The sequence below is a fragment of the Hipposideros armiger genome, unplaced genomic scaffold (genome assembly GCF_001890085.2).
Source record: "Hipposideros armiger isolate ML-2016 unplaced genomic scaffold, ASM189008v1 scaffold_426, whole genome shotgun sequence".
NCBI classification, from domain to species: Eukaryota; Metazoa; Chordata; class Mammalia; order Chiroptera; family Hipposideridae; genus Hipposideros; species Hipposideros armiger.
The window spans coordinates 966,288-993,708 of NW_017731776.1; the positions used below are offsets into that span (position 1 = coordinate 966,288).

A 27,421-nucleotide genomic window follows, 5' to 3' on the forward strand; every position below is an offset into this window, starting at 1 on the left:
TATTAGCTTTGAGTGTGTGGGTCCTGGGCAGAAACCTGAATGGGATTGTCAGGTAGGATTGGGAGCATGGAGGGGAGGAGGGACTGTCACCAGGGTCTACATGGGTCCCTTAGAGCTGTCAGATTGCACCCCCTCTGAGGGGACAGCTAGCATGGAGGCCAAAGGCACGGACTGGAACTGGCAGCCTGGGTTCCAGTCACGGCCTCTGTGATCCAGGACGACTCTCCGGCTTCCCTGTACCTCAGTTTCCCTATCTGAGTGTGGCTAATAATGGTATCTACCTCATTAGGTCGGGAAGATTAGATGAGTTACCATTTGTAAAGGGCTTCTTGGCACAGAGTCCGAGCTCTTGAGTGTTTGTAAAATGAGATGTATTCCCTGCTCTAGGGGCTCGGGGAAGCTGCAGACGCAGGGTAAGCGCCCAGCATCTGCGAGGGCTCCCAGCCTTGCCTGGGGCCCGGCTGGGAAATGAGGCCAGCAGGGAGGCGTTCCCGTGGGATGGGTTCCCCCGAGGAGCCCGGCTGGATGGAAGGGGTCTGCGGTGGAAGGCTTCCTCCTCCACTGGGGTCTGGTCACCACACAAGATTTGGAGGGAAGGCGGCAAAGAAAGGGGTGTCAGACTGTGGGAAGAGGATAGGTACAAAGGGAATAGACGCCTGAGTCTTCCCAGGCAGGATGAGACCTGCACTTGGATCAAAGTGCAAGAGGTCAAACACTGAAGTGCAAGAGAGGAGACTTTCCCGGGACTCCCCAGGAGGGAAGCAGGTGACCGGGCAGCCCAGAGAGCCTCACTGGTGTACACAGGGACACTGTCTAGATGAAAGGCCCCAGGATACCCAAGTTTATCTCCTAGAGAGGAGACTGGCTCAGCTGGAGAAGGTCCCCCTCAGGAAGATGAGGGGATGGACACACCTTGCAGAAGGCAACAGGGCAGGTGCTGACCCCATCATGCTCCTGGGTGGCACAGGACGGAGTCACTGTCAACCTCCGTGTGCGAGAGGAGCCCAAGGCTCGGCGAGGATTCAACCTTAGCTCTGAACTGCACACCTAAACTCTCACAGATGGTTCTGGGCCTCAAGTGGGAGGTGCTGCCAGCTGGCAGGGCTTGGGCTGGCAGGAGCCAGGTACCAGGCACACCCCCAGCCCTAGTGCCTCTTAAGTCTGGGAACACCCCCCCACCCCCACCCCCCACCGACACACACATCCAGTCAGCCAGAGCTGCAGTGGAGGCGCAGGAACAGAACCTTCTGTCTTTCAGCTGAGCTTTATGAACTTGAGTTCCACATGGCCCAGCAGATTCACTGAGCGGGGACAGGACCTAGCCATGGCCCACTGGGAAGATGAGGGGCGGAGGTCCCCACCTGGACCCCAGGGGTGAGCACCCCGGAGCAGCCTCCAATGCCAGGCTCTCTTGGGGCAGCCAGATCTCTGAGGGGAAGCCCTGCTCCTGGTCAGCGGCCACCCAGCCTCGTATCCCCGAGCTCCACGGACTCTGGGTCTGGCCCTGGCTCCGCCCCCACCCCCACCTCCGGTTCTGCTGGCCCCGTCCCAGGGCTCAGCACCTCCAGGGCCTCAAGACCACCAGGTTCCTCGGTGGACAGGGGCTCAGAGTCCCCTTTGGCCTCAGCGTCCTCAGTGTCACTGGCTCCACCCTCGGTGCCTGGGCTGGGCGGGGCAAGCTGAGAGCTACGCAGGCAACAGTTGGTGGCAACAGCCATGAAGACCCCGGCCAGGGCCACCTCAGAGCCAGCGAGGTAGAAGATGATCTCGTAGTTCTTCAGTGCATCCACCAGGTGGCCTGAGGTGGGAGGGAGGGTGAGGTAAGGGTCTGTGGGGGACCCCACCCTTCACCTCCCACCCCACATCCCCAGATAAAGGGTGGTGACCTCGATTTAGTGGGGCTCATGGCTGACACACACACACTTGCCCAGTTTTCCCATTTTACAGATGCAAAACCCTATGCAGGCTCTGCCGTCTGAGACCTTAAAAATGTCCCTTCACTTCCCTGGATCTCAATTTCTTAAGTGATAGAGAGCCTTTGGTAAGGCAGCACTTACTGGTTTACCCCCTCCACCCTCGAATTCAAGCTCCACATGTGCCCTGTGAGTTGCCCACCTGGGGATATTTGGGGTAGGAGTGGGGGAGGGGTATTGGGCTTAGCCTCACTCTCCTGGGGGCCCCCAACTCTTGCTCTTTCCACCTAATATTCAGGGGCCTGTCTCAGCTCTCCCACTGCCCCCTCCCCACACACCTCCAGGCCTCCTGCACCTCCCAGAAGGCCGCGGACCCCATACAGCTCTCAGTACAGCTGGGGCCGCGTTTGTGGGTCAGTCACTCCTATTTCCTTCTCTTTCTTTTCCAATTTTTCTATCCCAGGCACATAGTACTGTCAGGAAAATCTTTAAACTGCAAATATTTCCCCTAAAGTATGGTTTCTCCATGGGCTCTCCCCTCTCACGGGTGGCCTTCCTGTGGCTGTCCACACAACGCTGTGACCCCTCGGTCAGCACTTCTGTGGCCTGGGGGAAGAGCCCCCCTGAGCCACTCCGAGCAGTACTCCCTCAAACTTGCCTTCCTGGTCCCTGTCCCTGCAACACAGCCCTGTAGCGTCCTTCACCTTGTCACACACGTGCCTTTTCTGCCGATTAGATCCACCCCAGGGTCAAAATATAAGATGGGTCTCTGAGCCTCTGGGGGGTGGGGTGGGCCAGTTTTGTGGCTTTTGGTGGTGAGCTTGGGGGCCTTCCACACACAAGTTCAGGGCCTTTGGGGTTCCTCCTGGGTCAGGTGAGACAATGAGGGCACTCAGCTAGCCCAGCCTTGGAAGGATGGGCAGCTCACCCCATCTCAGGCGCGATGGAGCCCCAGCAAAGGTGGCCTCCCTCTGCCATTGGTCCACCCCACAGCTGACCTCAGCTCCCCTCTGCTCCCCGACAGACTCCCTGCTGCTCCAGTAATCACCCAACAACCCAGGAAGACCCTCATGTCCCCCACCCCAGCTTTCTGGTCCTAGCGCCTGCCTTACTCCCCTGCCTTACTCCCCCGAGACATACCCTGCCGCTTCCGCGAGACCTGCCCTTCCCTGTAGGAAGCCCTCCCTGACCACCCTCATCAGGACGACTTCCTAAGCGGTGATGAGTGTCGAGTGCTCTGCAGGCAGTGTGCACAGGTGAAGACCCCAGCACCCCTCCTTCTCCACGTGAGCACACTGAGAACCCCAACTCTGCTCCTGGCCCAAGGGCTGGTTCCCCAAAGATACTGTCCCTATTCCAGTCAACATTAGAAGCTGGGGAGACTAAAGCACTCAGACGCAGTGTTTCAAAGGTGTGGGCATCGAGCACTGGCAGGGCCAAAGGGTCTCTGTGCCCCAGATTACCCGTCTGCAAAAGGAGAATACGCATTTGCGCTTCACAGGCCTTTGTGCCGACAGCTGGAGATGACCCAGTGGGTCAGCAGCTATCGATGTGGGGTTCTTCCTGGCACCTTTCCTGGCTTTTCCATCCCCACCCCGAGTTGGTGGTATCAGCTTGGAGGAGGGGCTCACTGTAGGAGTCCACCCGGTCAGGTTACCTCAGAGGACGGGTCCCTTCCCCTCATCCCTGTACGTTCCATCTGGGACGGGAAGGGGGCTTCCCTTGGATTTAGGGGCACTAGGCCGCTCCACCCCCCTCCTCCTGCGGGGCGCACCGGCAGAGGGCGGTCCGATGAGCACGGCCACGGCTTCAATGAGCAGCACGAGGCCCAGCGCACTGGGGAAGCGGTGTGCCCCCACGGCTGCCATGAGCACCTCGAACTGCAGCGCGCCCACCATGCCGTAGGAGAGGCCGAAGGCGACGCAGAAGGCGACGAGGGCGCCATAGGAGCGCGCGCGCGCGCTGCTCAAGTCCGTGAGCCCGTTGGCCAGCAGAGCCAGGCTGAAGAGGTAGGCGACGTGCGGGCGCAGACGAGCCAGGCCGGCCAGGGCGCCGCACGCTGGCCGCGCCACGATGTCCACAAAGCCCACGACAGACAGCAGGAAGGCGGCGTCGGCGTCAGGCACGCCCGCGTCCTTGGCGTAATTCACCAACAAGATGGCGGGCACGAAGAGCCCTAACGCCATCACGAACTTGGTGACCGCGTACGCCGCGAAGGTGCGGTCGGCGCACACGGTCACGTCCAGCATGCGGCGGCGGGCCTGGCCGCCAGGGGGCGCCTCGCGCAGGCTCGGCCCCGGCGGAGGCCGCATGACCGCGCCGCACGCGCAGCAGTGCAGCAGGAGGCCGCCGAGCAGCAGGAAGCCGCCGCGCCAGCCGAAGCGCTCGAGCAGCTGCTGGCCCAGCGGCGACAGCGCCGACAGGAACACGGGGCTCCCGGCCGCCGCCAGCCCGTTGGCCAGAGGCCGCCGCCGATCAAAGTACAGCCCCAGCATGATGAGTGACGGCTGGAAGTTGAGAGCCAGGCCCAGGCCTGCGGGCGAGGCGGCGCTGTGCAGGGCTCCCCCGGCCGTCCCTATCCCATAGCAGGAGGGAGGGGCGAGGCCCCACCAGGACGGGCAGGCCCCGGGGAACGGAACAGATGGACTTGTAGGGCGGCCCCTTGTGGGGAAACCGAGGACAGGAGTTCTTGCAGCAAGGAGTCCCAAACCCCACCCACAGCCCCCCGCAGGGGCGGAGAGCAGTGGGCACCCTCACCTGTCAGCACACCAGCCGTCAGGTATAGTTCCAGGAGGCGCGTGGCAAAGGATGCTAGGACCATGCCTGCCGAGGCCAACAGCCCACCCATCAGCATCACCGGGCGGCAGCCAAAGCGGGTCACGAGGATGCTGGACACCGGGCCTGCAGGCAGGAAGGGTCACCACTCGGGCTGGCCCAATCTCCTCTCCGTTGGACACACTGCAGGCTTTGCACCTCCCAGCCCTGGAGGAGGATGGCTCCAAGGGTAAGGTCACCCCTGGTTCAGGAACCCAGAGGGCAGTGCCTAGCCAAGGTCACACAGCTTGGCTGGGACAAACCAAGGAGACAGTGCCCTGCAGGGGACTCGCGAGGGACCTGTCCTAGCCCAGAGTCCCCCCATCCCCACCTCTCCTGAGAATGGGGAACCCAAAGCGTAAGGGTCAGCGCCCCACGCCCTTTGTTCTTCACAGCCTGGAACCCTGGCTTGGGCTGCCTTGCTCCCCAGGCTCCCCCACCGCCCTCGCTGCTTTGCTGGGATAACTCCAGCAACTTCCCCGTCTCCACAGGTGCTTAGGGCTTGGGGGAATCAATGATCGCATTTAGATCTCAGTTTCCCCACCTGTAACGTCGGCAGGTGTTGGTCTTTTGGCAGGAATGGTGGGGGCCCCCGCCACTGGTCAGGCTTGCGGGGCAGCGCCCTGGGTATGGGCGCCGCTTCTGGCTGCTGCCCCCTTCCTGCCCTCTCCTCCCTTCTCCCTGGTGCCAGCCTTCCCCCAGGAAGGAAGAGGTTTCTGTGTCCTCCCTGAGGGGCCCCGGAGGATGCTTAGGGGGTCAGGTGTCTCCTGGTCCCTGATCCCCACCCGCAGCCCTGGGCCTGGGGAGGGAGCACTGACCGGTGCCGTAGAGCATGGCGAGCATGATGGAGGACACCCAGGCCATGTCACTGTAGCCGGCACCAAAGTCGCGCATGAGTGCGCGGAAGAAGACGCTCACGGCCTTGGGGAAGCCGTAGGCGAACCCGGTGACCACGAAGCAAGCGCCCAGCACGGCCCAGCCCCAGCCGCCATCTGGGGGGCCCACGCCCCGCTGGGGACCACCAGCGCCCATCACCACTGCCTCTGCTGGGGGTGGGGTAGGGAACAAGAGGGAGCACGGGGATCTGTGACCCAGACAAGGAATGGGGATGGAGATCCAGCGTGACCACACCGCGGCATGGGCCTGCGCACGAGCCTTGCTCAGGGAAGCCAGGCGGGGAAGCAGTGGTGGGAACCGCCCCGCCTCCAAGGGGCGTGTGAAGGATGACGGGAAGATAATAGAGCCCTACCCACCTGAGTCTTGACTTCAGGATGGCTCACTCTGGAGGGTGGGTACTCCTCGCTCCTCAGAACCTAGTGATGGCAGGAGGGGAGTGCTGGTGAGCAGGAGAGGGGCAGCCAGTGGTGTGGGTGGGGACTTGCAGTGTCCCCAGTGTGCATGTTTGAGGGTCTCAGTGAAGCAGGGCCCAGGTAGCCCCCCTGTAGCAGGAGCTCTGCCCCCATCCAGCTGGCTTCACTTTTTAAACAGTGAATCACCCCCCTGTAGCGCGAGCTCAGAATGCCGAGCTCCAGATGTCTGGCTTGGCTCGGCTATCGCCCTGTAGATGCTCGCTAATCACCAACTCTCTTGCTCAACATTTTCCCGGGTTACTCCCCGTACCATTCTTGGATCAATGTCACCACAAAAGATGCGATGACAGAGGCGGGCATCATGAAAGAAGAACAGATCCCTGGGACTGCCGTGCAGCCTCTGGGTGAGTTCCCAGATTTTCCCTTAAATACCCCAAGCCGGCCTGAGAACGTTAAGCAGTTTTTGGAGATGTTAACTTGCTGCCTTCTCAGACCACCGGTGTTCTGATAATAAATGCTTATTCTATGGCCCATCTCGGTCTATTGGCTGAGCGGCACAGGCAGCATGAGTCCAGGCTCGGTATGCCCTTTGGTTACATCAGGACAAAGGAACAAAGCGGGGGACAGGCACTAGCAGCAAAATGGGTAGAGTTTATTTTCCTCCTTGTGGTATGTTCCTAATTTTTCTTTATGATCAGGAGTGACTGTTGTTATTCGAATATTATGGGAAAAAACAAGAAGGCATTTATACCAGAACATTAGCCTTGTCTGAGAAGCCGAGGGAGCTGAATTCCGGTTCATCCCAGCTCAGCCGTGGACGTGCTCTGTGATTTGCACAGGTCCCCTCCCCTTGCTGAGCCTCACTGTCCGCACCTATACGATGAGCAAGCACCCCTAGGCCAGCAGAGAATCTTGGGGTGGGGGTTGGAGCTCTGGCTCCCCCTGGACAGATGGGGATCTTTCAGGGGGCAACAGGAAAGAGACCTTCTGCCCTCTAAACCCCTAGCTGCCCCCCCAACCCCTACACATGCAGAAACTGGCTCTGAAGCCTCTCACATGCGTGGAGCTTGGCCCAGGGGTTCACTCAGCAGCCCCATGTGCCCCCAGAACAGATGAAGAGGGTGGGCCTCAGAGGCAGGACAGACCCCCCCCCCGCCCCACAGCTGGGGCAGGGGCCTCCCTCCCACAGCCCCTCCACACCTGGAGTCCCCCTCCTAGCGTTGGGCAATGCCAAGGACCCTGTGGGTATCTGGGACCTGGCTCCTCCCCAACCGGGACCAGGGTCTGGCTTTTCCTGCCTGTTGTCCTCTCATTACGGGGCAAGAGGGTGGTCCCTGGTAGCCCTCGCCCCGCACTCACCAGAGCCGTCCAGTGGGTTTGGGTATCTAGCCTCACATCTGAGGCCTGCAGGGAGGGGCCGCCCCACCGGCTCCCCGTGAAGCCTAGCCTGATGGATGGGGGCGCAGCTGAAGACCCTAGGCTTGACGGCAGATCAGCCACTGGCCCGGCTTTCACCCCTACAGCTCCACCGCTAGCTACCCCAAGCCTGGGCTTAGAGTGCTCCCCCACCCCTACTTCCTCTAAGAGGCTTTGCTTGGGAGGGGAGAAGGGACAGGGCAGAGACCAACCTTGGGGCCCTCTGTCCCAGGCCTGCCCAGGGAGAGCTACACAGATAAGGTGGCCCCTCTACCTCCTGGAGCCCTGGGCAGGCAGAGGACACCGAGAGCCCTGGCTTGGGGGTCCTAGTGGTGCTGGGGGCACAGCCCTGCCCCGGAGAGACCCCCAGCACCCCTAATCACCTGAATTCCTTGCCTGCCCCCCACCCCCAGGCCACATTCCAGGAGGGGCCTCAGTGGCTTTCCCCTGGATAAGGCTAATCCGGGAGGAGTGCCTGGGGCTGACGGGTGGGGAGGGCGCAGAACAAAGGGTGCTGTGTCTCAGGCCTCCAGAGGGTGACTTGCTGGTCCTGGACCTTGGCCACTGCCACCCCTCCTCCTCTGGAGAGGCGACTACTTCCTGGGTAACCCACAGAAGAAATGAGGGCTGGAGATGCGGGGCTAGAGCTGGAGCGCTTTAGGGCAGACCTAACGACTTGCTTACAAAGAGGGATGTGAGGGGCTGGGAGTGAGCAGGCCTCCCAGGCAACTGCCACTGACCTTCAGGACCTCCTGGACTCCATTCTCTAATAGGAGGTCTCCATCCCCAATTCATGCCCGGTCCCCCAAATCAGACACCCCCAGTCCTGCTGCCATGTCCACTTGTTTTATTTCTCACTGTTTACAAAAGTTAAACGGGGACATGTGTGGGACAGGGGAAGGAGTGTGTAAGGGGCTCCTCCCCAGTGGGGTGGAGAAGGGGGGAAGAGGTTGGGGGCGTGAGGTAGGCCCCCCAGGGAGAGTCCTGGGGCCCCTGGAGGGGAAGAAATGGTTCTGTCCCCCAGTTCCGCCTGCTTTATTTTGAAGGCCCCAGACCCCAGGCCAGTGCCCTGGGAGCTGCTCAGGCTGGGGGCGCAGTCTGGGGAAGGGCACCCACCCCCAGCATCAGGGCCCCGGCTTCTCGGATCCATTGCTGCTGCTTCTGCTGCTGCCAGCTCTGGGCAGCCCCTGGGCAGGTGGGAGGTGACCTCAGACCCCTGGTGGAGGAAGGCGCCTCAGCGGATGAGCGGCGCTGAGCGGTCATTGGTGACAGTGGGACGCAGCTTTACGGTGGCAAAGGGGTTTGTGCCCCTGTGGGGAAAGAGGTTTTCAGTGAGGGGGGCCCAGGTCGTAAGCTGTCTGTGGGTCCAGGGAAGGCACTGGACACCTGAGCCAGGTACCTACCCCTACTTCCTGCCCCATCTGGTCACCTCCACTCGCCCCCAGCCTATCGCCCCCACAGCTCCCCACTGAGCCCGGTCCCCTCTCACCCCTGCTCAAGGACTCACCGAGGGAAGAGTTCTGGGGGGTGCTGCTCCCAGGACATAAGTTTCTGCAGTGAGGGTGGAGGAAGGGCCAGGTTTTGGGGCGAGCAAGCAAGCCCCTGCCCCGCCCGCCCCCATCTAGAAGGGCAGGGGCCTGGACCAGAGGTCCTGCTGTGCTAGGCTCCTGGCAGGTGCAGCCCTGGCATTCTGCAGGTTCACACGTGAAAAGCCTCTGGGCCAGAGTACCATCTCCAGGGCTAAACACCGCCCCCCAAGACAAGACGGGGGTGACTGTATGGGGAGGTGTCTCCCCTCTCCCCCAGCCTGCCCACCCCAGGCTCTAACCCAGGACCTTGGTCTGGCCTCCCCTGGGGAGGCGGGGAGGACAGGCCTTTTCTGGTGCTACCAGCAAGACACCAGTCCCTGAGACAAATGCTTCCCCCACCCCCCCCACACCTCCACCCCAGACTCAGAAGGCCATCCCACCCCTCCGTGCACAGACTGAGGCTGGGGTGGGAGGGTCCACTGCTAGACTTCGTGGCAAAGCAGGGAGGGTTACCTGGTCTCTGGTCTCCCTGCCCACTGGACAACCCCCGGGTTGAGGACAGACTGGGGGGAGGGGGGCTCACCTTGACGTCACTGGCTACCCCCGTGCTGCCCATGCTACTTCGGCGACTGCCGGGTGTAGGTGTGGGGCTGGGGGCGCGGCTTGGGCCCCGGCTCTGGATTTGGGAGATGGGCGTGTTGTCCCAGTACTCTACAGACGCTGCGAAGTTGCCTGGCCGTTCCAGGAGGTCATCTAGGCTGTGGCTGCCCCGGAGCGGGTAGGACCTGAATCCAGAGAAAGGAGAGGAGGGAAGGGGTCCAGGAGTCAGGTCCTGCGGCACCAACCCCATCTGCTGGGCCCCTGCACCTGGGTGAGAGGGGATTGTTGGCCTGAAGGCAGTCCTGAGACAAGGCAGAGGGATGGACACCGTGACCTTTATAGGTAGAGAGATGGGGTGCCCTTTTCCAGAGGATGAAGGGGGCTGGGCCCACTCTGGACTGCAACTCACAGATGCAAACCCCTAGTGGGTGGGGCCACCCCCACTGGAGCCCTCACCCCTGCTCCACCTCTGACCACTTAGGTACCTGGAAGGTAGCTCATTCATAGGGCTCATTGGGTTCATGGAGGTCACTGGGTTCAAGGCGTTCATGGAGGTCATAGGGTTCAAGGGGTTCATGGAGGTCACCGGGTTCAAGGGGTTCATGGAGGTCACTGGGTTCAAGGGGTTCATGGAGGTCACCGGGTTCAAGGCGTTCTTGGGGTTCATGGGCACCTCCTCCAGTGGCTTCACGTAGGCCTCGGGGAACCAGCCACTCCTGCGGGAAGGAAGCAGAGGGTCCCATAAGCAAAAGGCCCAACAACAGCGAGGCCCAAACACCGCTTCTAAGAGGAGCACACCATCACTGGGCACTGCTGGTGAGGGGCTTGCTCCAGAGGCTTTACAGAGAGTAACTCATTTAATCCCCTGAAGGAGGTCTTTCTTGGCATTCAAGGCCACCTGTCCAGCCTCATGTGCCACCAGGGGCGGGGGCACCTTAAGAGGAGGAACTGGAGGCTCGAGAAGGAAAGCACTGTGTCCAGGGACATACGGTGACGCTTCGTTCCTGCCCACTGAGCACCCACCACATGAGGGCCCAGAGAGCCAGGCGCAGTCCTGCTCCTCAGAGGCTCCCAGCCTGACGGGGACAGACACCCAAACGATGTTCACAAGGGTGACTGCGAAGGGGACGGGGGAGGGGGACACCACAGGCAACTGTAGGAGTCCAGAGGAAGGGGCGCCTGAGCCCAGGGTGCCTGACTCCCAATCCTATGCTCTTTCCTTCTCAGCCCAGCTGCTGCCCTCTGCTTCTGGTGACCCCAGGCATCTGCTCGTGGAGTCTTTGCCTGGCCAGAGGCTCATTACTGCACCTTCAGAGTAGCAGGGGCTGCGGGGGAGGCACCACGATCGAGGTTTCTTAGCCTTTTCAGACTCCACAGAATCCATCAGATTCTTGAGACCATCTAGGAAAACATCCTCCAAAAAGTCGCCTTGGATCCCAAAACCCAATCACCAACATTCTCACATAAAGGTAACAAACTGGAGGCGATGCCAACTCAAACTGACAGAATAAAACTGTTGCAGTACGTTTTCCTTCTGCTTTCATCGGAAGGTGCCTACTGATGGTAAAACCTGCCATCATTTTCCCTAACCTGTGAGTCACAGACAGAACAGTGACGTCCTAGGAATGTGGTTTGAGAGCACCGGTTTAGAAGGTTTTATCATCAGGTCCCCACGAAGTTTCGCACACACCTGTTGCAGGGACTTTTGGGGTGGCACCGTGCTGCCCTCTGACATAGGTCTGCAAAGTAGGCGTTTCTACCATTCGTGAGCTTAGTCATCTGTCTCCCCACTGGCCCACCCTTCCATTCCTGATCCATGTAGTCACCTGCCGAACACCGACCTATCCACACACCTCTGTGCCGAAATCCATCATCCTGGCCAGGCATCACCCATGTGTCCGCCCACCCACTCATCCACGACCTAAGTGGGCAACCACCCATGGACCCCTAATTCACTGTGTATCCACTAATCCATCCATTGCCACTTGCCCACCTGCCTGCTCTGCCACCTATCCACCCACTCACATACCTCTCCAATCACCCATCAGCCTAAGCATGTACCCCACATCTATGCCTCCTCCCATGCCCACAACCACCCATTCGATCCCCACTGATCCACCCATCTACCTATCCGCTCACACAAGCTGCATCCACCTGCCCACAGGCCAGTCTCTTCTGTCCACCATCCACTAACCCATACGCCACCCTCGCATGTACCTGCTGATTCCTCCATCAATCTATGCATTCATTCATTCATGCCTCTATTCCTGCCTTCCTCCATTCCTTCTCCCTTAGCAGGAGCGGGAGTGGGTCACACAAGTCTCCTGCCCATAAAGCCCTGTGGGGGGCACTGCCTGGCTCTAGCAAATGCCCACCTTCCCCTTTTTTCTCCAGCAGCGTGATCCCAACACCCTTTCTTTTTGTCTGCCAACCCCTGCTCTCCTCCAGGCTTGCTGGCGACCACAATGTATTTCCTCAATGCCCCCTTCCACTTGTGGTGTCAGAAACAGCCCAGTTTAGGTTCTTTAAGGATTTCCATTGTGCATGACTGCAAGGAGGAGAGCACATTTGCCCTGAAGGTCCCAGCACCGCCTCTGTGCCCTGCCTGGGGAGGCCCACCTCCCCATCCATCCCTCCATCAAGCCCTGACTGACTCTCAGGGCACAGAGGGAAAGCTGCCACCTCCTTCACAGTGTCAGGTGCCCAGCAGGTCCTCAAGCAATAAGGTTTCTGCAATGTTCCACGCTCGTGAGCGAGCTTTCCCCATCCTCTACCACCCTCTCGAAGGCTGAAACCCTGAACTTGGTAAGGAGGCTCTTCCTACTCTCGTTGAATGGATGCGGGAGGCAGGAGAAGCCTCCCTCAGGGAAGTCTGAGTCGCAGCTGGAGTTCAGGCCTCCCGGGGTCCTCCTTCCAACCCATCCTGCGCCCCCGGATTCCCACTCACGTGGAGGAGCCCTCCAGTTTGCCATAGAGCCAGCCGTTCTGGGCCTCTGGCACCAGCACCTCCACGACGTCTCCGGCCGAGAAGCGCAGCAGCGTGTGGTTGGCGCCCTCCGAGTGGGAGACGAGGGCACGGACTCTCCTGGCGCCCCCGCTGCCGCTGCCCCCGCCGCCCGAGCCGCCCGGGCGCTCGCCGAAGGAGTTGGAGCGCGAGCGCTGGGTGCTGCCGGTGTAGAGCGAGGCTGCAGGGGCGAGAAAGCGCAGAGGCACGTGGGTGGGAAGTTCTCCCTCGCGTCTACCCTCGATCCCTCCTGCTGCAGCGCAACCTCCGTTCCTCTTCCCGAACCCGGGGTCCCCATCCTGTGTCCCCGGTCCTCCCTCTGCGCTTGGGGCGCCGGGGACACTCACAGGCAGACGGCGTCCGGGGCAGGGACCGGCGCTCTGGCTCCAGCTGGGACGCGGACCTCGCCTCGGTGGGCTCGGGGCCGTAGGAGCCGGAGCCGTGCCGGCTGCGAGGGGAGCTGAACTCTCCCAGAGGCCTCTGGGGCTGCGAGGGGAGACGGGCAGGGGAGGGTGGGGCGGGGAGGGGCGGGGCCGAGGCGCCCTAGTCCAGCCCCCACCCCCAGTCCCAGCTGTCGGCGTAAGGGTTCAAGGGCCTGCGGCCCACCCACCAGGGGGGCGCCGAGGCCGCGCCGGGGCGGAAGGGCCAGCTGGGGGGCGCTGCATAGGCCGGAACCCTTGGTGGGAGGAGGCTCCAGGCGGAGGACCTCAGGCCCCAGGGCCCCGCGGAGGGTACCGGGGGCAACAGGGGCTCCGAAAGCGGTGGGGGCGCGAAAAGCGGTGGGGTCGCGAGTGGGGGCGCGAAAAGCGATGGGGTCGCGAGTGGCGGCGCGAATAGCGGCGGGGGCATGAGTGGCGGCGCGAATAGCGGCGGGGGCGCCCAGGGCCTCACCATGTCCAAGCGGGTGGGCGTCAGGCGGCCCGAGGGGTAGGGCGGCCCCAGCACCGAGCCCAGCAGGCCGGGGGAATGGGCGCGCGACGGGCTGCGGCTGGCCTCCGACTGCTCCTTCCACAGCAACACGCGGTTCTGGAGTACCCCCCGAGCCTGGCGGGGTGGGGACACAGGAGTCAGCCAGACCTGAGCAGCCCCCAGAATCCTGGGAACTCAAAAGTGACACCCTAGACCTGGGGACTTGGGTCCTGCAAGCGAGGATGAAAGGATTTTCTAGCTGTTAGAAGCTAAAGAACATGGTGTTGTCACTTTGGGTTCCCCCACCGTCCACCGTCCAACCCTCCCCTCATTTGTCAAAGGTCTCCCCTTTCTCCTTGAGGCGCTTCCCCTACCCCATCTGCGTGCTTTGGGCAGAGTTCTCCCACTGCCCCATACAGGGGTAAGAAGTAGAAAGAACCCAGGCTGGCCACTCAGGTTGCTCCATCTTCCTGACTACAGTGATGGACTCAGGGATGGCACTTACCCATAAATTGTGACCAAAGAATCCAATCCCAGTACTCACCCTGGAACCATCTGGAGCAATATATTCTTTCACCTCATGGGGTTTGCTAAATAGGTGTAATGAAGCCAACACATGAAACTACAACTAAGCAACAGAGGATGGCAAATTTCTGATGACATCTTGTCTGTCCCTGGATCCAGCTACACCTGAAACCCTTGAACTTCCCAGTAACTAATGTAATAAATACATTTTCTGTTTAAGTCAGTTGGAGGAGTGTTCTAAGAGAGGGCTTTCAAATACAGTTTTCCCAGTGCATCCCTGTACCCTACATAAGCATCTTTTTTACTAGTATGCCCGAAACATGGGGCCTCTAACTCGGCTTGAATACTTTCAAGGACAGGAAACTCAGCAGCTGACCATATGGTCCATAACGACTCGGAGTGGGAGGGCTTTAAATGGTAGACCTGCTGTGTGTATTAATCTTGTGTTTGATTTTCTGTATTTTATGACGCTTTGACATCCTGGTGGAGTCTTGCTATTCCTGGAGACACTGCCCCTCCCAAGGCTAATTCCCAGGGAGAGTAAACAGTTTGCCCCTCAGCACACCTTTTGTATGCAAACCAACCAGTCCAAACCCATATCCCCAACCACTTTCTTAAACTCACACATCCAGCCAATATTTCTCCTGCCCTAAATCACACCAGAGCCAGGTACCAGACAAGTAGACACCATCCCCATAGCCCAGAGCCCAGTGAAGTTACGCAAACCAGCCAGTCCTTAACTTGCTTAAACTCGCCTATCCTGCTTTGCTCCTTCCTTCCGCGGAAACCGTAAGAAAGGTATGGGCCACGCTTTCCCTTCACTCCTTCTGCCTGTTGACCAGCACCCGGTGCTTCCCCACGTGGCCCTGTGTGGCATGGCATGACTCCTTCTCTTGGGAACTGTGATATGTCATAAAACTTGTTTCAATGATATTGAATTCTCCGTGTCGTCACTCATCACCTCTATAAATTAAATCCCAAGTACAATCAAAACACTGTACTCTCCAGTGATAAAGGGCTCTCCCTTACTATTCCTACATCTCCTCCCCCAAGGCCAAGCTGAAGACTCACCTTAGTAATAATAAAAGCTTCCCTTTGTTGAGTATTTACTCTGTGCCAGGCCCAGTGTTTAAGGCTTTATTTGCATTATCTTGTGTGAGTCTCACAATGGCTTTGGGAGGTAGGTGCAATTATGATCTCCATTTTAAAGAAGAAGGTGCTGTGGATCAGAGCCGTTAACACAAGCTCAAGGTCTCGCATCCAGTACGCATAAGAGTGGAATCCTCCTGTGACTGCACCTTCCAATGATTTCTCCCTTCTCCCTGGCCCAGCTGCTGAAAACTTCATAGTGATCTCAGGCAGCAAAACAGAATGGCTCAGAGCCTCATGTCACAGGAGCAACTAGTCCAGTTGGTTAGTAGGTGGACACCCTTCCCTCTCCTTGCATGAAAAATTAGCAAAACAGTACAATGACAAAACTCCAAAGGTCTTTGTGAGCTTGCTTCAGAGGCAGTAAGCAGAGCGAGACCATTAAGTTCTGCATACGGTATTTTGAAAAGGGTTTTTGTCCAGTTTGAGAACATTCAGTGGACAGCAACTGACCAGGTGCGAGGGGGTTCTGGGAGTAATGGCCACAGCACCGAGGCCCAGCCTGGACACCACTCGACTTCTCTGTCTTCCCTCAGCCCTGCCCCCAGGCAGTTTAGCCAGCAATTGGGAACAAACGCCATAAGGTCTTCAAGCCACAGAGAGACCAGGGGAGAATTTTAAAAACATTTGTGGGGCCGGCTGAGTGGCGCAATGGTTAAGAACTGGCTTGGGACGCCAGAGGGCCCAGGTTCGGATCCCACATGTGAGGGCCAGTGACACTGCCATCTACAGCTAAGATGTTGAACAACAGCTCAACCTGGAGCTGGGCTGCCCGTGAGTCGCCTGCAACAGCGTAGGCTGCAACCCCTGTGGCAGTGGGTTGTCATGGGCTACGGTATGTAGCCAGCAGCCGCAGTGAGCGGCTGTCCAGAAGCCGGCTACTGATGTACCTCACCCAGGAAGAGCGTAATGATGGTGCCAACTTGGGCCTGTGAAGCAAAGTCCTCTACAACTAGGCTGAAGAACAAAAAGGACAGCAACTTGTCTGTTCCCCTTCCTCCAATTCCCCAGCACTGTTCCCATCCCCCCAATTCCCCAATAAAAATCTTAAAAAAAAAAATTTGTGGAGTGGAAAAGCCATTCTATGATACAAACCCCATAAGCTATAAAAGAAAAGTCTGCTAGATTTCACTAAATAAAAATAATTTTTTAATATGGCAAAACCTACAATAAACAAAGTCAAATGAGAAATGGCAAAGTGGGAAAATATTTGCCAAGAAAGGGTCTAAATTCAGTAACACATAAAGAGCTCCCACAAATTAGTAAGAAACATGGAGGAAAAGATACTGACATGTCACAGTAAAGGAAATCAAATGGCTGTGAAACATGAAAAGACGTCAACATCACTAAGACAAGTATCAAGTAAAATGACACTGAGATGCCATTTTTACCTTTTTGATTAGCAAAGATCAAACGGTCTCACACTGTTGTCAAGGAAACAGGGGCTCTCACACCGTGCTGGTGGAAGTGTGAACTGGTGCAACCAATCCTATGTCCTTGGACTCACCAATTCCATTCCTAGAAATTTATCCTGGAGATACACTTGAATAAATGCAATGAACCCAGAGAAGCTGAGGGTAAGGTAGAAAGGTGTGTTATTGACTAGACTTGGACTAAGCAGCACTGATTATGGAGACAATGGGGACATCTTACTGTGCCAGGTAGTTATAGTTCTTTAAATCTTGGGCATTCTGCTTATAGATATAGTAACAGGTAAATATGTATGTATGCTTAGCTATCTTAGGAGTTAGATCTTGTATGTCCTAAAGCCCTGCTGGGTCAGGCAACATGCTACCTATTCCCCATAGCTAGGGGAAGTCTGTCTCATTCAATCCACAGCCCCTCCTGAGGGGAGATCACCCAGGAGGAGGCGGCCAAAGGAGGGGTCAGTTCCTTAATGTTGGAGGTTAACTGTTCAGGACACAGGCAGAAAGGAGTTGCTTCCAAAGAAGGTATAGAAATGGCTGATAAACACATGAAAAGATATTCAGCATCATTAGTCATCAGGCAAATGCAAATCAAAACCACATCAAGATACCACTTCACACCCAGTAGAACGACTGTAATAAAAAAGATGGACAATAACAAGTATTGACGAGGAGGAGGAGAAACTGGAACCCTCACACACTGCTGGAGGGAACGTAAAATGGTGCAGCCACTTTGGAAGGGTCTGGAAGTTCCTCAAACAGTTAAACAGAGTTACCATATGACCCAGCAATCCCATTCCTAGGTACCCATGAGGAATGAAAACATGCCCATACAAAAACTATTACACAGATATCCCTAGCAGCATTATTCATAATAGCCAAAAAGTAGAAACAACCCAGGTTGTCCATCAATTAATGAATGGATAAAGAAAATGTGGTCTATCCAGACAACGGAATATTATTCGGCAATAGAAAGGAATGATGTACTGACACACACTACACATGGATGAACCATGATGCTCAGTGAAAGAAGCCAGTGACCAAGGGGCACATATTGTATGATTCCATTTATATGGAATGTCCAGAAGCGGCCAATTTATAGAGACAGAAAGTAGATTAATGGTTGCCCAGTGCAGGGGGAGGGATGGGAGGTTAGAGAACGGCCGCTAAGAGGTAGTGTGTTTTTTTAGGGGTAATGAGCATGTTCTAAGCTTGATTGCAGCAATGGATGCACAACTCTGAATATACTAAAAACCAAGGAATTGTGCACTTTAAATGGATGACTTGCATGGTGTGTGAATTGTATCTCAATAAAACTGTGCAGAAGAACAATAAGCGGTTCTTCCTCAGAGGATCACTCTGGGAAAGAACAGGGGCAGGAGAAGGCCGAGCCCTGAGCCTGGGGCTGGGTGTGGTGGTGACAGTGGGAGAAAGTCAGCTGGAGCCAGAGAGCAGCCATTGGATCCAGCTGTGTCTCCCACCTCTGCTCAACACCAGGGGCCCCTGGGTTCAGATACTAAGAATCAGGGAGAGGCCTGGCAGGTGTAAGGAGCCTGAGGTGGGGAGGCAGGAGTCTGCTGGCTGTTGGGAGCAGCAGGCTGCAAGCAGAGGGGACTCCTGAATGGTGGCTTTTGTTCTCATCTTTGAAGGGATGAGCGCAGGGCCAGGAGAACACATTCCAGGCTCCACCACTGCATGAACTTTGTGAGGTGGGGGTTACTTCCCCCCTTTCCCAGATAAGAAAATGAGGCTCAGAGAAATGAAATCGCGTGCTAGAATTTGCAGCCAGAGTTCAGCGGTTGGGAAACTGAACAGGAATACAAAGAAATCAGAACGAAGACTAAGTAAGAAAACAAAGAAATAGAAAGCAATGGAAAGAGCACTGAGGTGGGGGGAGGGGCGGAGGAGCCCATGTTGGTGGCATCAGGCAGGAGAGGTTGGCTGGGTGGGTGGGTCAGGGACCTGCGAGCTCTCTCAGGTGCAAAACAGAGCCAGAGTGTGGCACATTATCTGGGCTCCAAAAATATTTGTTAAATTAGTGAATGAATGAACGATTGCCATTGGAAAAAGGCAGGGACAGTCATCGATTTATGCGGATGAGCGAATGATGGGAAGATGGTGTCCCAATGTCACTGGCACCTCCTGCTGCCATCATCCCTCTCTCTGGAGGGGTCAACGGCTAGGCCAGGCCAGGCAGGCAGGCAACTCCACGTGCCAGGCGGGCAATTATGAGGCATTGGCCCCTGTTGTACCTTTACAGAAGAGAGCAGGACACAAGTTTGACCACTTCTGGGCTGGCAGGGGCCTGAGGAGCTGAAACTGAGAGGCCAGGCAAGGACTAGGACTCAGGGGCCGGAGTGGTGCAGCCCACAGAGGCAACATCGAGTGTCCCTCTGAGTGTGCCCTGGGAGGGGCTGCTGGCTTTGCTGAGTTCCAGGGCTCCGTCTGGCTGCTACTAATGAGCAAGGTACCTCTTTGTAATTTACAGACAGATGTCCCCTCTGAATGGACAGAGCCTGGTGAGAGGATGACCAATTTGTGCAAAGAAAAATATGCTCCTTTCTGTAGGCAAACACAGTCCGCACCAGCATGTTCAGCTTGGAAAGCAGAGCACAGCGCCTCCTCTCAACCAGGCATGCTTGTGCAGTGCACAACTTGCACAACCGTCCCTAGCAGCCCTGTCTGCAGAGGTTTTCCACGTGAGTAGGCTACATTAATCTCTATCCCTGAGGCTGAGCGAGAGCTCATGTTTCCAACAGGAAGACCTGGGGCAGAGTGGGGGCCCACTGGGGTAGAGATTGCTCCACTCCCACACCCCACATTTGTCAGCACCACTGCCTGAGTCCTTGCAGTTCCACTCAGCCCAGAGTGACAACAGGACCACGAGGAGGCAAAGGAATAGAACAAGGCACCTAAGAGGACCCAGTGGTCAGGGAGGAGAACCCAGCAGACCATCCAGGCAGCTGGAAGAAGAGGGAACAAGAACTTGATAAGAGCACTTGCCACATAACAAAGACCTTTTCACACAGACAGAGCACAATTTTAAGATTTAAAATTGAACAGATGAACTAAAAGAGAAGACAGTCCCATTGAGAACAGAGTTGGTGGCCTGACAGCTCAAGGGAGAAATATCTCAAAATACAGAGCAAAAATACGTGAAAAAGACATGGTCATAGATGCGGAAGCCCAAATGATCGGAGTTCCAGAGGAGAAAAAGGACGGCAGAGAGATAATAATAAAGAAACGGAAGAGGAAACAGCTTCTCTGACCTGAAGGAAGATTTGAGCCTGGAGACTGAAGGGGCACCAGCATGCACTCACCTAGGTGGTGCGTGGACGAGTTCCCGAGTCCCAAGGACACAAAGAAAATCTCCAACCATCCACAGACAAAGAGCCAGTTACTTAGAAGGAAAGGAGACAGATCAGGACCCAACTTAGTACCTATAACATGGAGCACAGCAACAGGAGAACATCATCTTAGACCATAAGATAAAAAGCCTGTGACTGGAGTCCTGCAGCCATTCACCAGTCAGGCTACAAGTGAGACATTTGCAGATATGCAAGGATTCAGACGGTGTATCTGCAGAAAATACTCTTGAAAGTTCTCTAGCCACACTGATTAATCAAGACAGAAGCCTCAAGACAGTAGGAAATTAAAAGGAGTGGAAATAGTGGTGAGTGTACCTGATTATATGTATGTGCAATATTAGTGGGTGATGGCAGTGCCCCGGGCAGTGGCAAGTAAGTAATCTAAGTAAAGCCTCTTGGAATAGATGGGCCACGCTGCAAAGAAATAATTAGTGAGAGTCTGGAACTAAAAGTCCTGAATTTTCTTGGCAAAACCAAGAGGTGTGGGTTAGGGAGGATGAAGGGAGGAGTAAAACCTTTCCAAGGCCTCATTTCAGAGGACCAGGGAGGGCAGGGAAATCCTTCTCAAGGTCTCATCCTATGGGGTTGGGGGAGCAATGGACCGGGGGGGGGGTCCAGTATTTTTTTTTAATAATGAATATATGTGATTAGAAGGGCCATAAAATCAGGTCATCACAGGTAGAGGTGAAAAGAACAGTTGAATTTCCAAATTAATAAAGGGGTAACGGGAATGTATTGAACTCAACCAAACTGACAAGAATAAGAATGGGAGAGAAAAAAGGAAATGACAAATACAATTAAATCAAGTTACCCAAAAAGAATAAAACAGGCATATCAGTTGTTAGGTTAAATGGAGTGGACTGAATTCCTCTTTTAGAAGACATAGACTGTCAGACTGGTCAAAACTAAAAAACTGAGCTATAGCTTAGTAACAGAAAACACACTTAAAACCAAGAGATTAAAAAAAGATCAAGAAATAATAAAATAAAATAAATAAAACAAAGAGGTACGAGAAGAGCATGTAGGAAGAGCAATATTAATCTCAGACAGTGAGATTAAAAGCATCAGACTGGATTATGAGAGACATTAAGTACTTAAATGGCAATATCTACAGAGAAGGTACAATAGTCATAAACCCAACAGCACTAAACAACAACATGGCAGCTAAATACAGAAAGCAAAGTTCATTAGAAATCCAATGAAAAGTGAAAAAATCTGACTGGTCTCACGGATGGAATAAAGCAAGAGCACAGAGAATTTAAATGATATGATAAAATTAATAGACAATAACTGAATCAACATACAAGTTAATGAAGTTGTGAATGGTAAGTATATGCAAGCGGGAATGAAAAACAGATGGTTCCTAATGAGTGAATAAATACATGGATCGGTGAATGACTGCGTGAATAAATCATAAATGAATAAATGAATATCTGATGATAAACATAAACACAGAAATGAATAAACAAAGAAATCGATGGGGAAAGTAAATGAAAACAATATCTCTTGAGGAAGGGAAGGAGGAACGGGGTGGGAGGGAAGGAAACTCCTGGGTGCAGCCAGCTCGCAGAGAGCACAGTCCCTAGAAGGGCTCTATTCGCTGTCCCCTGGCCCCAGCTCACCCGGCCAAAAAACTGTAGGAAGGTATTGGAAAGTAGCAGGTGCTTCTCGGCCAGGAAACGATAGCGCCGCTTCTCTTCCAGTTCGGCGGCCCTCTGACTCTCCGACACGAAGGTCTGCATCTGCGCATGCAGCCGGTTCACGCTCTCCTGGGAGAAAGGGCTTCTGGCTGGAGGCAGGGCGTTGCGCCTCATCCCACCCACCACAAGCGCCAGCTGTCTGAAGCCTCCCAGTCCTTCCTGACCCAGCCGCCTCATCGTGGAAGCCTCCCCTGAGCCCTGGGCCCATCCCAGCTCCCTGCCCTCTCACGGGCATCCTCATCCTCATGAGCCTGGGCCCTGCGTCCCCCCTGGCCCGGGTGCTTCTCACACGCAGGGCTGGCTTCTGAGTCATCCATCGGCCCCAGCACAGAGGCGGGGCCCAGGGAGGCTAGTTTGATGCAAGTGCAACCTCCTACTTGGGAGGGAAGATACTGAAGAGAGATGAGCTTATTAGAGCCAGAGGAGGAGCAGGAAGGGGGATGGAGGTCTTATAGATAAAGGCCAGGGGTGGGGAGGAGGGGCTCAGGAGGAGGGCAGCCTTAGCCAGGGGGGCAGATACCACTGCCTGGGCAGGAGGGCGGGGAGGCCGGTGGGGCTGCCGGTGGATGGCACCTTGGCTGCCAAGTTCAGGAGCAGCATGACTGATGGCCTCGGGTTTTCTCGGTGAAGTAGGAGAAGTGAGAGGGGTACTAGGGTTTTGGAGGAGGCCTGGGGCACCTGGGGAGGGCCAGGAAGAGACAGGACAAGGAGTGGAGCTGAGGGTGTCCCTATGACCACTAATGGGGCTGGCTGACCTCTCCAGCTGTCCTCACCACAGACGGTGGGGCAAGCCACACCCCCGGAGCTGGGCTGGTGCCTGATCGGGGAGCTCAGGAGGGTGCAGAAGGTCCCCCTAGAGCCCAGTGTTGCCCCCAGCCCTGGCACCTTCATCTCCCGCACATTCTTGTCCCGCTTTCGCTCCATGCGCCACAGATCAGACATGCGCTTCTCCAGGTTGGCGGCTCGGTGGCGGTACTCGATCTCATAGTGCTGGCGGCTGTCCTTGGGTGGGGTGGAGAGAGGAGGGACACCCCCACGTCAAAGAGCTCAAGGCACCGGTCCACGGGTCAGAACACTGGACAGGAGCCAGGGGCCTCGGCTGGGAAGGTAGAACCTGGGGCCTGTCAATGCCCAGCGCGGACCTCAATGTGCCCATCTGTCAAATGGAAAGAAGTGTTCGCCTGTGCTGGGCAGGGGGCTGAGGTGGGGCAGCCAGACTCACTTTGATGAACTGCATGTCCAGCTTGGTGTTCTTCTCCATGTGCTGCAGCAGGTCTCCGTGGAATGTCTGCACCTGTGTGGAGTGCAGAACGGGGGTGATCTGGGAGGCCCTGCCTTTCCCAGGTCCCAGCATCCCTTGTACTGGCCATTCAGATACATTGCCCGCCATGCTCCTAACACACCAGATACCTGGCCAATCATCAGAGAAATGGGCCTAATAAGAGCACCTGGTTGGAGGAAGGACTGAATTGTTCAACATGCAAAACACTTGGTGCAGTACCTCGCTCGAATCACCCTGGATAAATGTGTCAACAGCTTCTGGTTCTTACTGTTAGCCTTAGTCTGGGCTTTGGTGATGCCATTCCCTGTGCCTGGAACTTCCCACCAACCTTCAAACACCAGCTCCCCTGCCCCCTCTGCAAGGTGGCCTTCCTGACACCCCCAGGTAGAATCCGTTGCTCAGTCATTTTGTTTCTGGAATGTGTACCCATTTGTTTGTTCACTGTTCATTCCTCCAGCCACAGGACAGAATTTCACGCTGGGCCTCTGTTCAGCTCCTTGGTATGAGCAGCAAACGCTGTGGGCATGGACCAAATCTGACCCATCTCTGTGTCCTTGGCACCGTGGGCAAGGCTTGGCCCATGAAAGCGCTCAGAACTGTTGAGTTCTTAGCTGTGAGGGAGATGGATTCCAATGACAGGTGAGAAGGAGGCATGACCACCTGGGTGACCAGGAAGGCTACTGGGTTCACCCTCAGAAGAGCTACTCCCTAGTTCTGGTTCTGTCTGCAATTTTCTCTGTGACTTTGGACAAGCTGCTGCCCCTCTCTGGGCCTTAGTCTCCCCACCTGAAACAGGAAAGGCTTGGCCAGATGCTCTCTAAGCTCCAGCCCTATGAACCCGATGAGCTTTGATTTCGTGGGCCTCAAGGGTCACCTGGCACATTCCCCTTGTGTCTCCCATCAGTGTTCAGAGTTCCTGGGTCAATCTGCATTGGGGCTTCAGACCTAAATCCCTCCAGCTGCACCAGGAGCACAGAGGAGCATCTGTCATCCCACTGCCACTCCTCTTTGGGGACCCTTCCACCTCTGCTCAGCCTTCTCTGTCTGCAGAGCTTTTGCCCTCAGCAGCCCCTGCTCAAGAGCTCCGTGGATCCTGCCTCCTGCCCGGGGGGTCCCCATGCTATGCTGCGGGAGCTCGGGGTAGGGCATTGCCCAGAAAAGGAACGCTGGCAATTTCCTCCCAGTATGCAGGAAAAAACCAATCAATTATAAAAGTTATGAATTGTAAGTTTTTCTCCCACAATTGTTTCTGAAGCCTTGGTAACTGCTGGTCCGCGAGGGAGCTGGAGTTGGTCTCCCCAGAACTGGTCACGCCCTGAACCCCTGAGCTGTGGCTGCCATGGTGTGTGTGTGTGTGTGTGTGGCAGGGAGGGGGTGCTGACCCACATTTCTGCCCCTTTTCTGCTGGATCCAGTAAGAAGTGAATCTTCCCACCCTGTACCTGCGGGGCCTCCCAGCAAGGGCCTCCGAGGCGCCTCGCCCTCCTCCCGGCCCTGCCTCCCACTGAAGAGACAGGCCAGGATTTCTGTTCAAACACAGACTGTGTGCTTCTGAAAAGCCCACAGGCGACAATATTGCCCAATAGAAACAACAGAGCTTATGAGAGATGCGGGGTGGGGCAGACCCTCAAAACCCAGGCGACTTTGTAACCAGAGCACGAATAAAGGTGGAAAATGGTACCTGGAGAGACGAATCTGAATGCACAGAAGGCCACAGAAACAATTTTAAATGCACAAAACCATCAGAAGCGGCATGCTGGCCATGCTTTAAATTGCCACAATGCTGGCCTGCTGAGATGACGCAGGAGGACGTGGAGGCATCACGAAGGTGGGTATGGGAGGCAGTGATAACTCCTGTTCCCAGCAGAGAGCCCTGGGAGTCTGGGAGCTCTCTTCCCAGGGAGGCCTGGGTGCAGGTGCTCTTTTAAAATGTCCTTAAAATACTAAGAGCAGACAAGTTGGGAGCGTTCACTCTTCTTCCTAATTCTGTTACCCCCACCCCACTCCTCTTGCCTGAAAACAGCTTATGAAGAAGCCACCTTCCATGCATAAGGTATCACTTCTTCTGCTTCGTCACATATGAACTGAGTCACACCATGGAAATGGGCCTTAGAGCACGATAGCGGGACTATAATTCTTCCCATTGCCACGGCTTGCCAATGGGGCAGAGGCCACAGACCCAGGATGCGCCAATCAGGGGGCCCAGGCACATAGGGTCAATGGAATGTCCTCATCAAGCTCCTAAAGAAATAGTTCTATTAAGAGGTTGATACTTGAAGTGGATTTTGAGCTCTTGCTGTGGGGGAACCAGAGGACTGTCTAATTAGCAGGTGGCTTCTGGAATAAGGAAGTCACCAACTCCAGGCAGGCTGAGGAACTCCTAGAGACTGCCCTCCTCTGCTCCCCTCTCCCGGGCACACACTTCATGAGTGGGACCCGTAAGCCCCTCAGCACAGCAGCCAAGGGCAGCCTCACTGTTGAAAACATGCACTGTAATGTATGTATTGAGTTACTCCAGTAACTCAAGAAATCCCTCTGCCATCTACACAGAAATAGCTCCTTGAAAGAATTGTCTCTGTGGGCTGACCCCAACTTCTGTCCTCTCATTTGCTTTTGAATCCCCTCCAGTCAGGCTATGCTCCATCACACTAACTAAAATGTTTTTATTTTTTGTTTTTTGTTTTTTTTTTAGTTTTTTTTTTAGCTGGGCCATCCTGCCACCTGTTGGCAGCTCAGCTCGGGCCAGGAATCCAACCGGCAACCTTGTCACTCAGAGCTCGCACTCTTAAGCGAGCTCTTAACCGACTGAGCCACTCGGCTGTTCCCTAACTAAAATGTTTTTGTGGACATCACTGAGACACCACGTTGCTAAGTCAACTCTCAGGACTCGTCCCCCTTAGCCTGTTGTCATCATTCGGCATGGATGGCCACTCCCTCCTCCTGAAACACCTTCTTCCCTTAGCTTTAGCCCAGCACCCTCTCCCGGTTTTCCTCGCACCACCCCCGGCTGCTGCTTCTCTGTGCTTTGCTGGTTCTCTCTCATGTCCCTGGTTCTTGAAGGTTGGGTTGACCCAGGGCTCCGCCTTGGTCTTCTTCCCTTCCTTATCTCCACCTCCTCGCTCGGTGAGCTCATGCAGTCCATATGCTCACAACTCCCACCTATATATCCCAGCCCAACCTCTCCCGCAGACTCTGGTCTCATACATACAACTGATGATTCCACCTCTCTGATTGGTTTTCTGATAATCATCTCAGACGTACCACGTGTAAAATGAAGCCCCTGATCTCTCCCCTCAAGCCAAACTGCTCTACACTCAATTTTTCCTACCTCAGCTAATGGCAACTTCACCTTCCCAGCTCGTCAGGCTAAAACCTTGGAGTTATCTTGACTTTTCTCTTTTTTTCTTTTGCAACTGACATCCAATACAGCAGAAAATCTTATTGGTTCTACATTCAATCCCTTCTCAACACCAAGGCGGCTGCCATCCTTTTGCAAGCCACATCATCCATTTCCTAGATTACTGCAAGAGCCTCCTAACTGCTATTCCTGCTTCTTCTTTTTCCCTTTACTGCTGATATTTTATTCTTAGTACAGGAGCCAGAGTGATCCTACTAAAATATAAGTAAAACAATGAACAAGTGGGAAATGAAATTTTAAAATGCCATTTACAAATGGCTTCAAAAACCATTAAATACCTAGAAACAAATCTATCAAAAGATGTGCAAGACTGCTACACTGAAAATGACAAAACATTGCTATGAGACATAAATAAATAGAGCGGTATACCATGTTCGTGGATCAGATCTCAATATTGTTAAGATAACCATTGATTTATAGATTACTGCAATCCCTATCAAAACCTCAGCAGGCGTTCTTAGAGAAATTGACAAGCTGATTCTACACTTTCTATGGAAATGCAAAGGATCTTGATTGGACTAAACAATTTTGAAAACAAAGAACAAAACTCTTAAGACTACTTAAATTCAAGACTTACTATAAAGCTATAGTAATGAATACAGTGTGGTATTGGTGTAAGGATAGACAAATATATCAATGGATCAGAGTAGAAAGTTCAGAAATAGACCCACACATAGATGACAAATCAGTTTTTGATCAGGACACCAAGTCAATTAAATAGGGAAAGAAAAGTCTTTTTAAAGTGGTGCTGGAACAACCAAATTATCTGTACAGGGGAAAATGAACCCTAACTCCCTCTCACTTCGTACACAAAAATAAATTTCAGATGGATCATAGAAACAAATGCAAAGCCCAGAACATAGAGCTTCTACAAGAAAACTTAGGAGAATATCTTTGCCATGGCGGTAGACAAAGATTTCTTGGGTAGGGCTCAAGTACAAACCATTTTTTTAAATTGCCAAATTGAGCTTCAAAAATTTCAAAATTGGGCCGGCCGAGTGGCGCGATGGTTAAGAACTGGCTTGGGACGCCAGAGGGCCCCGGTTCGGATCCCACAT

At 55.0% G+C, this 27,421-nt stretch overlaps 2 protein-coding genes and 1 long non-coding RNA gene across 4 annotated transcripts in view; 1 reads left to right on the forward strand and 2 right to left on the reverse strand.

The window, feature by feature from the left end:
• Positions 1 to 1,250: 1,250 nt before the first annotated feature.
• On the reverse strand, positions 1,251 to 6,822 carry SLC16A8 (solute carrier family 16 member 8). Its single transcript, XM_019664672.1, has 6 exons — positions 6,789 to 6,822; positions 5,981 to 6,040; positions 5,546 to 5,773; positions 4,671 to 4,814; positions 3,688 to 4,446; positions 1,251 to 1,798 (listed from the first exon to the last, which is right to left on the reverse strand). Exons 3-6 carry the CDS (start codon positions 5,757 to 5,759, stop codon positions 1,452 to 1,454), a joined length of 1,464 nt encoding a protein of 487 aa, XP_019520217.1. The 5' UTR covers positions 5,760 to 5,773; positions 5,981 to 6,040; positions 6,789 to 6,822; the 3' UTR covers positions 1,251 to 1,451.
• LOC109394526 (uncharacterized) lies at positions 4,760 to 12,518 on the forward strand. Its single transcript, XR_002126463.1, has 3 exons — positions 4,760 to 4,917; positions 6,376 to 6,441; positions 10,810 to 12,518. It is a non-coding gene; the product is annotated as an uncharacterized LOC109394526 (long non-coding RNA).
• The window catches only part of BAIAP2L2 (BAR/IMD domain containing adaptor protein 2 like 2), a 28,742-nt gene continuing 9,994 nt past the window's right edge, over positions 8,674 to 27,421 (reverse strand). Inside the window, exons 5-14 of one of the 2 annotated variants that reach the window (XM_019664671.1) lie at positions 22,887 to 22,958; positions 22,550 to 22,666; positions 21,587 to 21,733; positions 13,478 to 13,630; positions 12,934 to 13,072; positions 12,530 to 12,767; positions 10,068 to 10,298; positions 9,566 to 9,767; positions 8,961 to 9,004; positions 8,674 to 8,763 (exon numbers count right to left, since the gene is read on the reverse strand). In XM_019664671.1, coding sequence (XP_019520216.1) covers positions 8,688 to 8,763; positions 8,961 to 9,004; positions 9,566 to 9,767; positions 10,068 to 10,298; positions 12,530 to 12,767; positions 12,934 to 13,072; positions 13,478 to 13,630; positions 21,587 to 21,733; positions 22,550 to 22,666; positions 22,887 to 22,958 — 1,419 coding nt within the window. In that variant the 3' untranslated portion in view covers positions 8,674 to 8,687. The other variant, XM_019664670.1, reaches the window with a different exon arrangement.

What these genes read in the sequence shown, in the direction of transcription:
- SLC16A8 (XM_019664672.1), bottom strand. Translation starts at nt 5,759, where the DNA reads ATGGGCGCTGGTGGTCCCCAGCGGGGCGTGGGCCCCCCAGATGGCGGC. An exon ending in GACGGCTGGTGTGCTGACAG is followed by an intron (nt 4,447 to 4,670) that starts GTGAGGGTGCCC and finishes CCTCGCCCGCAG; the next exon opens with GCCTGGGCCTGGCTCTCAAC. An exon ending in CATCGGACCGCCCTCTGCCG is followed by an intron (nt 1,799 to 3,687) that starts GTGCGCCCCGCA and finishes CTCCCACCTCAG; the next exon opens with GCCACCTGGTGGATGCACTG.